The 12,935-nt window shown below is 42.7% G+C and overlaps 1 protein-coding gene across 1 annotated transcript; it reads right to left on the bottom strand.

Annotated features, from left to right (window-relative positions):
* On the bottom strand, nucleotides 1-12,734 carry CALML6 (calmodulin like 6). The gene is made up of 5 exons (XM_090024103.1): nucleotides 12,607-12,734; nucleotides 6,180-6,354; nucleotides 5,901-6,045; nucleotides 3,484-3,584; nucleotides 1-277 (listed from the first exon to the last, which is right to left on the bottom strand). The coding sequence occupies exons 1-5, from the start codon at nucleotides 12,607-12,609 to the stop codon at nucleotides 231-233; spliced, it is 471 nt and encodes a 156-aa protein (XP_089880229.1). The 5' UTR covers nucleotides 12,610-12,734; the 3' UTR covers nucleotides 1-230.
* Between the last annotated feature and the right edge of the window lie 201 nt (nucleotides 12,735-12,935).

Below are 12,935 nucleotides of genomic sequence, written 5' to 3'. Positions count from 1 at the left end.
TTGAATAAAGGAATATGTCCTGCAGGAGCTCTGCACCCTGGTGTGGGCAGAGTCCCTCACCTTCACATTTTTCTGCACTTTCCTCCTTCTGCAAATGCCAGATAGCAGCTTTTAGGCATGCGATGGCTTCTGACAACTCCAGGCCATGTCATCTTGAAAGGAATTACAGCTCTTGCAAGTGAAGGTGTTTAGGAAAGATCTTCAGAGCAAATAATGTCTTCTTCAGGGCCCTACTGAGTGAGCTTAAAGGATTCTCCAGTCATCATGGCCACAAACTCTGAAAGGGAGAGAACAATAGACAGAGCAGATTTATTAGCCTCACCTGGTGCTGTTGGCATGAATCTCAGAGTGTGTGTAGGAGTTATCACAGGTTGATACACCCAGTATAGGATACTTCTATGGAAATTACTGAGGGGATTGGGTCTGCAGCACAGGGATACTCTTGCAGCTCAAACAGCACCTTGAGCCCTGCACTCTGGACTTTTAATGTGTGGGATTTGCTTAGAAATGGCAGGGGATCTATCTCCTCTTCCCCTGTATAACATACATGCCTGCCTTCCACCTTTGTGCTCAGACCACAGGGCAAATTCTCCGCTGGTGTAGTACCACTGAAGATAGATGTTCGCATTGTGACTTTAAAACTCACCACACTAGTTCAGAGCAAAAATTATGGGCCTCATCCAAAGCCCAGGAGAATCTATAATGCTAAAAGAAGGAGAGAGTTGTTTTGTTTTTTTAAGCCAGCCTTTAATTTATAGACATACAGGGAGAGGGGAATCCAAGACTGTATTTTCCTTTCCAGTTTTAAAATGGGCTGAGCAATTCCAGTTTTGCATCTTACAAGGATCTTGCCCTGCTTTCATGCGGAGAGCCTGCCTGCTAAGCTCTCACCTAAAATAAATTATTAGTATGAAACTCACAGAACCTTAATTACAAGGGCCTTTAAATTAAATGCCACTGCATTCAGAATAAAAGGAGAGCAAGGCAGCCCCCCAGGGCTTCATTTTTACTCTTCTGGTTCTTCAGTAAGAAAATGGCTTGGGCCAAACTGGTAGTGTCAAGGTGTCAGAGGAAGGTCTACTGCTCTCTAACGAATTGTGAGAAGCTGGAGGGAGCTAATTACATTGTCAGACATTGCTGGTAAGGAGACCGTTGCCACTGCCTTGCCTGCTCTTCTCCCAACAAGAAAGTTCCTCTTGGTATTAGCAGCATGTGACTATGTTAGACAGGACAAAGGAGAGTAGAAATAAAATGTTCAGAGCCTGACATGAGCTATCTGAGGTGAACCTAACCATTCACTTCTGAGGCTGAGGGCAGTTCACACCCAGAACCAAACTACCCCAGGCATCCTTCTATCTGCTTTTTCTGTTTGTACAGACACTTGAGACATTGGAGGGCCTCTGCCCACCTCCCTCTGCTCCACCTTGTGTCTACCGGCTGCATAAGATAGGGATGGATATACCAAAAATGGGAGAGGGTAGAAAAATGTGTTACAGAAAGAAATGGGACCAAGGGGTCTAAACACAAAGTTGCAAGTTAGTCATTCCCAAACTCTAGTCCTGGTTCATTCTTGGATGTGAGTATAGCGCTATGAAGTCGTTTGTAAAATAGAGACAATGTGTTAACTGATATTTATACAGCATAATGAGAATAAAAAAGGCTCTAAGCCTGCATGTATCATGACTTAGCCTATCCTTTAACTGATAAGAGATTATAGGAAGAAACACTCTCTCTGAGCAGACTATTGTACTGTAAGGGTTCTTGTATTTTCCTCTGAAGTGTCTGGTACTGACCACTGTTTGAGAAAGGTAGATGAACCATGTGCTGGATCTGATATGACTCTGTGTCTAAAATGCTCCATCATATGAGAACTCAATGTTTTTAGAGCATAGTCACTGATCAAAACAATTTTTTGTCCAGCTCCTATCTTCTCATACAGGATAAAAATAACATTTCTGGTAGTACTGTAAATTAGAGTACCCATAAACTATAGTGAGTGAGTGAGACATCCAAGATGTCTCTAATGAATGCATGCTCTTTCCAAAAAGTCTGAATAATGTATGAGTGATGGGAAAACACTGTGATCTTTCTGCCGTATGCTTCTATTGCCACCTGCTGAAAGGTCAGATGAAATGCAATGTGATTATTAAATTCAGCCACCTCTTGACCAGCCTTTTCATTGTTAATCCAAACCATAAACAGACATTTCTCAGTGCCTTCAGGTTGCACTGAGAAAGAAAGCATTTTTAAATGAAGATAGGCACAGAAGTAAAAACAGCTTTATCCTGAGTGTAAATGTCATACATATAATTTTGGAGGGCCAGACAACTGGTGTTGAATTCTGCTATATAAAACAATGCTCCCAATGAATGGATATTTATGTGCTTCAACTCCTATTTTTCTTGTTACAAAAAGAATTTCTTTTTCATTTAACTGCAGAGTTTGAACATCTTACCAAATATTTTAAAGCTAATTCAGTGCTGGCAAAAAGAATAAATTATGAGCCCTGGAACTGCATCTAATTAGATCTCACAACATGCATACAGGGCACATTTACATGTTTGTTTGTGCTCAGTAGGTATTAAGCATTTAGTTTAGTACTTGCTTAATGAAGTACTTACTGAATGCACAGTAACTACAGTTACTGCACAGTAGCACCGATGCACATTTTTTTCCCCATACATTTCATAGATACTAGGGGCTGGAAGGGACCTCATAAGATCATCAAATCCCAGCCCCCTGCCAGAGATAAATGATCCCAGCAAAATAAACATCCAAACACTTTTTGAATGAGTCCAGAGTAGGTGCTTTGTAATGCTTAATGCACAGCAGCCTAATACTACTGTGCAGTAGCATATTGGCACGGTTTCTTCCTGGCACGCTACTGCTCAGTATTATTAGACTGCTGCACATTAAGCATCTCATATAGACGTGCCCACACAAAATCCAATTTTAAGAAGTGACTAGTGATTTTGGGTGACCAATTTGAAGCATTTGATTATTAAAAAACAATGAACTCCTTTACTCTAAGACTGGACCTGTTAAAATTAAAACACAATTACCAGCCAGTTTTGCAAATATTAGCTTTTGGGAAGTAGATTTAACCATAACAGTCTTTAATCCCACAAAACCCTAAGTAGGAGGAATGTAGAATTGTCTTCCCAAGGGATTAAGAGCATAAAATCACTAGAGTGTTGAGAGATTGAAGAGGCTATGTGAATTGCTCAAGGTCCAGGAACAAATTTAGCATCAGAGCAGCGTTAAAACTCAAAAGTTCCCACTGCTGTGGTCCTAGATCACACACAACTGCTTGACACTAGTGAGTATGAAATACATCCACCTAATCCCACCTAAAGGGTGACCTGTGGGCAATGCTTCTGAAGAAGTCGAGAAAGAGCAAAGTTGGTGACTAGAGAGGATCAGGAAGAAATGTCTTTGTGCACCTGTATTTGCAAAAAAGGGCCTTGTGTGGGGATACTTTACCTTCATAATCAATGGTTCCATCCCCATCCTTATCAGCTTCTTTCATCATCAATTCAGCCTCGTTTTCATTCAGTGGCTCACCGGCATTCATCAGCACATACCTAAAATACAGATCAAAGCTGGCAATACATTGTCCTCCCTCTGTGAATTTTGAAGCATTGTGTAGCATTAACTATTTCATGTCACATTTGCAGGTAGATGCATTTTGATCCATTTTACGTACTGGGAAACTGAGGAATGGAGAGGATGTATGACTTCGCCAAGGTCACACAAGACCTCATTTTCATCTGTACAGAGCACGGGCAATCCATTTAAAGGTAAATGGGAGCTGCACATAGTCAGCACCTCTGAAAATCTCAATCATGTTGTATGAACAGCAGAACCAGTAATTGAATCCAGAAATCCGGGTTTCCAGACTCCTACTTTAACCAACAGCTACCCCTACAGCATGCTCTATTCATATTCAATGAAAAAGATGCATGAAATTATGGCATTACGCATTCTTGTTACCACCACCCCATACTATCACAGATGTGAGAGCTGAAAAAGCCCTTTTAAGCCATCTGACTCAGGATCATTTTGTATAGTACTTTTTCTAGAGTATTGTCTCTTCCTAACCCCAACACAAACAGAAAGCTGAGATGCTATGATCCCATTAAATGAAGAAAATAGCTCTTGAAATCTCACCCATGGCATTAGTCTGTAAGTCTGAGAATCCTGAATGTAATAAAGCTTTGACAGACCAATCACACATCCAAATAAAGCGATTAGGCCTCTAGAGAGAGGCATGTTACAGTTTACATTATCTGACACAGCATAAAAGAAAAGCTAATACAGCAAGGCAAGACATTTGATGCAGACCTTCAGTAGGTGTAAGAAAACACACTTAACCACATCTCTCTGGGGCTGCCAAATCTTTGCAAAGATTGCTACTATCTTGTGTACACGAGTACATAGAAGAGTGCTGTGGATTATTGCTTCTCTCCCTGCTGGCTATGCTTTTCTTGCTGAGTTATGATGTGCACAGGGCTGGCCTGTCTGCCACATGCTTGGTGTGTAACTTAGGTGATTTCCATCAGCATGATGATCCCCAGAGCGATAAAGCAAAAAATGGTTTGCGAGAAGCTTCTTGCCATGACAGACCTTAATGGCAGTTATCCTTCCTTTGGCAAAAGGAGATGGGAATTGAAACATCATTTCCTTTAGTGCTTACAAGTTAAATGAAAGTGAGTCTTATTTTTTTAAGACTTTCTTTTTTGCTGGAGCATCACATGGGTTGAAAACAGAAGTAACTGGAGCACAACCATATTTGTGGTCAAATTTTAAAAAACAATTCAAGATCAAATATCCAGGTAGCATCGGATTTCCCAAAGAACCCAACAGCTACTGTATATCTAATGGAAATTAATTTTTTTTGGAAAATCCAGAAGCATTTGGTTACTGAGCTGTCTTTGACGAGCCAACTGTAGACTGTCTCATTCCTGTACTCCCAAAGCAGCAGCTCAAAAGATTTGGAACAATCTAACTTTCCTAGAGGACTTCCTGTTTTTGCATACTTTTAAACAATTAGCCCTTTTGGGGCAGATATTTAGGATCCTGCCAAGGCCTGCATTGGCTCTCTTGGAATGAGCTGTAATATCAACTCTGTAGCAACTCAGATCCTGCCAACCTTGGTAGTCCTTTGAAGCTCCTTGGAGCTTTGAGGCAAATCCAGAGCTTTTTTAATTAAAGAACATTTGGGATTTTTGCTCATCAAGGCCAAGTTCTAGAGATGTTAAACAATCTGGAGCATTGTCTCTTAATGATAAACACAAATCTTGGAGCTCCATGGCTTCTCTTTTAACTCATTTATGAATGAGAATTTGATTAATGCTGCTTAACCAGAGGAATGTTTCTTTACAATCTTAACTAAAAGAACTAATCTCATCCAGACTAATGGAAACTGTTTTTGTATGCATTTGGAAATCTTGACTAATTTTAAAGTGCGGAGTAGAAATATTAGCTACTTATATGACATAGTCTTTTTTAATTGCTTTTTATTTTTCTTTTGTAACTTTTTCTTATGTTGTGCTGCCTTTTACTTTTGCTCCCTCATTGATGATGACTCCAGCTTAGTTATATTTGTTGTTAAAAATACTCGTTCAGATGCTCAGCTCATATAAATCAGCATAGTTCAAATTGTAAGTGGTTGATTTACTCAAACTAAAGATATGGGCCCTTACTCAAATTAAAGATATGGGCCCAAATCTTTATGAGTATTAAAGCTGAGCAAATTATTTCTTTGACTAAATTCTTCCTAAAGCCACAGCAATCATCTTTCTTCCTGGAAAGCATGGCCTGCTTCTGATACTTAAATCAGTGGGAGTTAGGTGTGCTTGGAGCCCAGAAGCATCACAAGAAGCAAATCTACTACTTACTTGAGTGTATCCCATTCAATGTAGCCTTTGTGTTCCTTATCGAAGACTTTGAAGGCTGCCCTCAGCTCTTCGTCCTGATTTTTAGCTTTCTCATGGTAAATGCCCATCAAAACCAGGAAACCATCGCAGTTGAAGGTGCCCTTATCTAAAAGAACAATGAAGTACTAGGGTACTTTAACATGCTAGCTTTTGAGTAGCTATCTAGTAAGGGTCTGTCCTGCCTTGGTGATTCCTCTTGTGAACCACAGAACATCTGGGAAGGTGGGGAGAGGTTCTTACTGTCTTTGTCCACATCTTTGGCCATTGTTAACAGCTCTCTCTTGGTTGGGTTGATCCCCAAGAGGCTCATAAGCTTCTCCAGGTCTTCTGTTTTAACTAGCCCATTGCCCTCCTCATCAAACATCTCAAAGACGCCTTTATACTCTGTTATCTGTTCAGGTGTCAGTGCCACACTCTGTACAAAAGAGAATAAATCAAAAAGATCCTGCTAGCTCCCAAACAGTTCACTAAACAATTTTCCAGTTAGATAAACTCAGAACAGTGCAGGAGAAGATGAAACCAGCGTGGTCTGGTTAGGGTCAGCACTTAAGGGGATACAGCATAGGCATCAAACATATGGGTGGGGCACATACAAGATTGTCATCTGCATAATGCACTTCCCATGGTCTGATATCTCAACAAGAACCAATGACAGGAAAATTAGGCAGGTAGGTAGAGGTAGAGGTATCACTGCAAAGCCAGGACTCTTGAAATGATAGCACTTCCCTCCACCCAGACAAAAATGTGGGCCATCTCTGACTATTTGCCTAACATGGCAACATTCTTTCTGTCCCGCAAGCATTGTGAACTAGACCGTTTCTGAATAGGAAACTAGTGCTACAAGGGATATAAGCACATGCCCGACTGTGAAAACATGAGCAATTCTAATGTGAACATGCAGAACTAGTACCTACATCAGGAGTGGGAGTATGACTGCTAAGTGACATCCATGATAGAGAGTAGGGAAGGAGTTAATGCTGATTGCTCTCTCATTAACAAGAGCTTCATCTCAACCAAACCTGCCCTGGTAGATGTGGGAGGTAGCCACTTTCTGCAAGTGTTCAGGTGTTTTTGTTTATTAAAAGGTAGCACTGGATCCCTCAAAGGAGCCACGATGGAAGAGGAACATTGCATAGCTTTAAAAAGGCTATTTTCTGCCATACGTTGCTGTGAGAGCTACCCTGGAGACAAGCACTAATGATTTAAAAATGAAGTGTTCTCTGCCAGCCAGTGGGGTAGAGACTAGAGTCTCTGCTACAAATTCATGGTGTGTGATCCATTCGTGCATCTGGCTCCCTGGAGAAGTGTTGGGTCTATATTTAACTTACGCATAGTTTGCTGCGGGGGTAGCAGAGAAGGATTCATTTACTGAGTCTGCTCTTCTGGCTCTTTTCTATCTCCCTCCTAGTTCTCTTTGCCCTCCCCTCTCCCCTGCCTTTTTTTCTGAAACAGGATGCAGAATGGACAGGAAAATATTTTGTCTTTTTAAATGGAATGAATCGCTGCTGAGCTTAATGGTTCAGCAAAGTTCTCAGCTGAAGTCTGTTTATTCCCCAAGGTACAGAGACCTGCCTGTTCCTCTGAGTCCTGGTATTTTCAGGCCAGGAGCAGAGCAGGTTTATTGTTACTCACCCAGCTGCCCATCAGCACAGGACCTAGGGGCAAATCCAGTCTTTCTGTAGAGGAGTCAAAGATGATGCAGTTTTCATTTGATCCAAACCTCCAGAGCCTTATTCCTTAAGACAGGCAAATCTCCAGTGCTGCTGTTCAAAGCCAGCAATACATTCTTTGTTACCTTGGAGTCTCTGGAGGTTGCTGTCCGGTCCCATATGTTACCTGATGGTATTGAACTGTTTCATACTCTGGTATGCATTTGGCATTATCAATACGTAATTTATCTTTGCAAACAACAAACTTTTTAAAACCCTCTGGACTACAAGCAAAACTGTATCCTCTTCTCTGAGACAGATCGTGAACAAGGATCTAACAAGCTTTTCCCATTTTAGATCTGCTATAGCAGCCCAGGCTGGGAAATTACTGCTCTAAATTCCATGTAACAGAGGTTTAGGGATGGTGATTGTGTCTCATAAGCAGCTGATCTTAAAGCCTATAACACCCTACTGTTTACTCACAGTCATTGTATCCCGCTTTAGCTTAAATTAGTGGGGCTGAACCTGGCCCATAGTACTGTGTCATCTGGCCCAGGGGTTCCCCATGGGTCCATAAATTTGATACTAGGGGAGTGGTGGCAGTGTTAATTGCCACAATTGTGGAAGTGGCTCTGGAGGCCATGAAAATTACTGCTGCCACCACTCCCTTGGTGCTAAATTTCTGGACCCAGAGGGAGTCCTGTGGGCTGAATGACACAGCCCTGTGTGCCAACTGCACTGATATGCAGGGCCAGGTCAGTGCACAGTGTCACTCTGCAGCCACATCAGGTGTGTGGGGCTCGGCTGCTGCCTCAGATCACACCTGTGGATGAATCCTATACATCCACCCCTTGCTGGATCTGGCCTGCGGATCAGCTTTGTGCCACTCATCTGGTCCATGGGGCCAGAAGATTGAGTGTCATTGGCTTAAATGATAAGGGCTGGAGCTCTGGATCATAGGTTGCATCCCTATGAGGTTTCATAGCGACTCTTTGTTAGAATTAGGTGCCCCACCATGTGTCCTAGTATAGCATTTCTCAACCTGTGGGTCACAACCCGAAAGTGGTTTGCAGGAATATATGAAAGGGAACAAACAAATGTTCCCTTGCTCTGTTCTTGAGAGTTTAAGTATTTCCCAGCAGTTCTAATCCACATTCAATTCTCCTTGCAGTCATGCTGCCCATTTACTGACATTTCTGTTCTTCTCTACTGAGGGGGTCTTAGGCTTCAAAATCACTTAAGCACGTGCTAACTAATGTCTTCTCTGAGTCCAGCACAGAGAAAGCAGTGTTGTATCCAACGTGTGCTATGCTAGGCAAGGTAAAGAGCAGCAGGGAGCCTGAGATGGATGATGTGGATAGATACTACTCAGCCTGAAGTATTTCCTGTTGCTTTCCAGTCTCTTCAGTGTCTGTTTGAACCAGTACATGTGTGCAGGGATGATTTTGTGTTCCTGCCTCTTGTCTCCTTCTGCAAACATCAACTGCATAGGCGATTTCTCTCTACAAATCTGCTGGGGTGACACTACAGACAGCATGTGTAGCTGGGCACAGAAGAAGGGCCGTGGTGAACACGAGAGGGCAGCACTGCACTTTCTAGCAGGCAGCACGGCAGGAGAGGGCCAGGGGCTAGCAAACAACGAGGCCTGGGTGTTGCTGGGAGGAAATGGCGGCGCCGAGCCTGAGTTTTGCAACTGCAGAAGTTCCTCTGTTTGCAGCATGAAGCTCCTGCCTGCTGGAGGAGGGCAGGGGAATCAGCACTGTTCCAGCCTGACTGCCCTTTTCTGGAAAGCTTTGACTTTTCCAGCTCTTCCTTTGGAGTCAGCACAAAGCCGGATTGACTGAGCATTTGTGTAACTGGGGGGAGCGGCAGAGAGACCCAATAAGGTTCCCTGCCTGCCAGGGCCCGGGCATCTCAGATCCCAGCAGACCCTAGGGCTGGATCCAAACGTTATCACCGGAGCTCGTCCCCATTTGGCAGCTCCGGCAGCCTCACTCCTGGGTACTTGTGCTGCCAGGCCAGCCTAGGGGACCCTGCAGCTGCCCCTGCAAAGACCACCGTTATACCGCAGAGCTTCAGTTTTGTGGCATGCGTGTATACATCAGTCTCCAGGCAAGCAGACGTCCCTGTGTCCTCCTTACCAGAGCATGCAGTGAGCAGAGAGGGGGGACTAAGAGATGGGAGAGAGGGAGGGATGGAGGGAGGGCAGGGAGACTGTGGTTTCCGATGGGATAGATTAGAGAATAAGCCCACTGGTTTACATCCCACCTGATGACCCATCAGGTGTAAGCCAGTGAGCTCCTCACCACCTCTCACCACTCCCGAGGTCTGGCCATGGTAATTCAAACAGAACTGTTCCTCCGACTGGAACAAGCCGCCAGGCACGGGGACTTTTGTCTTTCCTTTGCATATATACAGCCAGCTAACAAGTCAGCCGCCACAGCTTCCTCCTTCAACCAAACCGCCTCAGCCCTTTTTAGGAACCACCATAGAACAAGCCTGTCACAAAAGGAATTATTAGCCTGTAGATTTGTCTCTGTCACTTCTTTTTCTTCTTTTGGACAGCGAAGGTGTAGCAGCTTCTTTTCCTATTTCCATGTTTCACTTGTCTTTCTCTCCCTAAAATACAAATTTCAGTTGAGCTGGCACTGCCGGCTTTAGCAAAGTACATAGTCTCACTAGTGCTGCTGCTGCATTCTGGTCCAGACGTGGATATATTTTCAGAGAGTGTGAGTGGTCCTCTGTACCAGACAGGTTAAGGCTCCATAAAAAATCTTACAATCCTTCAAAACATCTGTGGCCAGAGTGGAAGCAAGTCATCATAATTATTACAAGCAAAGTGCTCAATACCTGAGTATCTTGGGGCCTTATTTCTTGCCCTTCTGCCTCCCCTAAATTGAAGCCTTACACTACTGAGATTCCCAGACCAGCAAACTGGAGCAGAGGATACTAAGAGCTTTGGGGGTGAATAGTAAGGCAGGATCAGGCTTTTAACATTCCCCGGATTTCAGAGCCTATGGAAAAGTTGCGTGAAGCAGCTTTCAATTTTGTCATGTAGCCGTCTTGAGAGTATGGCTGCTTCCACTCAATTAATCTCCTCTCCAGGTGCCAGGGCAAAGGCAATTGTTGTCTCTTCAAATTTCTATTAAAATGTTTCCTCACCTCAATAGAGTTGGAAACATTTTATCACTCCAGGGAGTAAGGTGGTGAATGGGGGATACATGAATTCTACTTAAATACCTGCAGCAAGCAAGATACTCTCATCCCAATTTGCAAAAAGTACATTGCACTTTGGTAGCATGCCCAGCCTGAAGAGACAGACACATTTCATACCCAGCACTTGGTTTTCACAGTTCCTACAGCAGATGGGGAAATAGAGTGAGGTAAAGTGACTAAGGTCACTAGCAAGCCCATGTCAGAAAAAAAAATACCTCTAGAAACCCCCAAGTCCTATGCTTTAACTGCTAGCCCATCATCCAAATGCCCAGCAGGCAGCATGGAAAGACTCCCATCTGGTCACCAGATTCCCCTTCTGAGCTGAGCCCATGAGCAAAACATGGGATCTCTGCAGTCATGTGCAGGGTGTTAAAATTTATAAACTTGGGCCCAAAGCAGATCTTTTTAATTGCCAGCTTCCATTCACCCTGCCGATACGTGATTCAGTCAGGAAAGGGGTGTCAGCTTTTCCATTACAAATGGTCATTTTCAGGAGCTCATAACTGCTGCCTGGAAAACTATAGCTGACCCAGAATAAAAAGACACTTCCTAATGGTAAGAAATTCTGTAGTATTAGTTAACCAAAGGCAGAAACTTGCAATGGAGACTACTGCTTTGTCTTCAACCCCACTTCTGTTTACTTCTGATGAGGCAGAAACACAAAAGTTGCATTGATCTATCTTTTGCTTTGCGTCTTGATGCTGGCGCTGGCTGCCTACATATCTCAACAGACAGAAATCTTTACCAGAGGCAACACAGAGCCATGAGTCCTTACAAAGTAATGCATGTGTCTTTGAAGCACTCATCCTGGACATTGCTTTCCTTTTGTTTATACTAGTGAGTTTAATGTTACGTGGTTATGATGATTTGCATATGCCAGCCGCTATTTTCTCCATGATGGGTGGCGCTCTGGTTATTTGACATATAGAGTATTTGGAAATTAAATAGCTGACTTTCATTTAGAATTTGGTTTTGCACTAGCTAAGTCAAAGTACAATTTGATCCTTAACACAGTGGAACAAACTATTTAAGGTTGCTCTTAGCTTGTTTCAGCATTTTTCTCAGCTGAATATCACTGATATTTAGTGCTTTTCTTCTGCATACTCAAGTGGATGCAGTATTCCCCATTTTTTGCACTTTGTCCAAATTGCTGTCTTATTCCTGGGTACTGTTAACAGCCACAGGGGGGTTTGCACTTCCATGATGAATGAGGTGATCTTTTTGTACATACCATTTATAACCAGTCTTCTTTCAAATCGTTAGATAAAGCATGGCAAAAGTGCCAGGAATTATTTATTAGTGCTGTAGACATGTGAATCTCTAAATCAGAATCCTTCCCTTTTGTGAAATATACAGTATCTGTTGTGCTGGTGTTAGAGAATAACCTTTCAGAAAACTCCAGGATCACCACATTTCCACTCATAAAGAATTAATCCTGCATATTTTTCCCTAGAAAATGCTTTAATTATTAAACACTTTTTTTTTTAAGTTTTCAAGACCAGAGAACTGAATGTAAATGGCTGTATTAAAAAATGTAATAATTTGTTAATGAGGTAGTCATTCAAGCATGTCTAAATAATTGTAGATGAGGCAATTAACCAAATGGGAATCTGCTAAGTGTCTGTCAGAGCTGCTCAATGCTATTCTGAAATCATTTGTCTTAGGAAAGTCTATACTGCAATATGTTTTCACACAAAGCCTTGCAGAGACTGGTTAAAGCGTGTGGGATCAATATTGCAGGTACAAAAAAAAATGTTCCAATCATTAGAGCTTGGGTTAGCAAGGGAAGACAATGCACTTACCATATTCTCAGTCTTTGAAGGCTGCTCAGACAGAAGATCCTTAGCCTACAAGTAACAGTGTCTGGCCCCAGATGGAAAGTGAGCTCCCTCTTTTAGATTGTAGAAGAGGGTTAGGCTGTCAGTCCTTAGGGAGGTGAGATCCTTGTCAACCTTTTATGGCTTCAAGAGCTTAAGACAGGGAGCCCTATTTTTGGAAGAATCCTATGTCTAACTACATCTGCTTAGTTCAGGAGGCCATCGTCTCACAGCTCAGGGCCTTCTTTTTGCATTTTCCATTTTGTCAGAATATTTTTCAAATAAGTGATGTGCAGGGAGGTTAATAAAGTAAA

The sequence above is a fragment of the Crocodylus siamensis genome, chromosome 12, assembly GCF_052110815.1.
Source record: "Crocodylus siamensis isolate JL-2025a chromosome 12, ASM5211081v1, whole genome shotgun sequence".
NCBI lineage: Eukaryota > Metazoa > Chordata > Crocodylia > Crocodylidae > Crocodylus > Crocodylus siamensis.
This window is presented reverse-complemented; position numbering and strand designations above follow the sequence as displayed.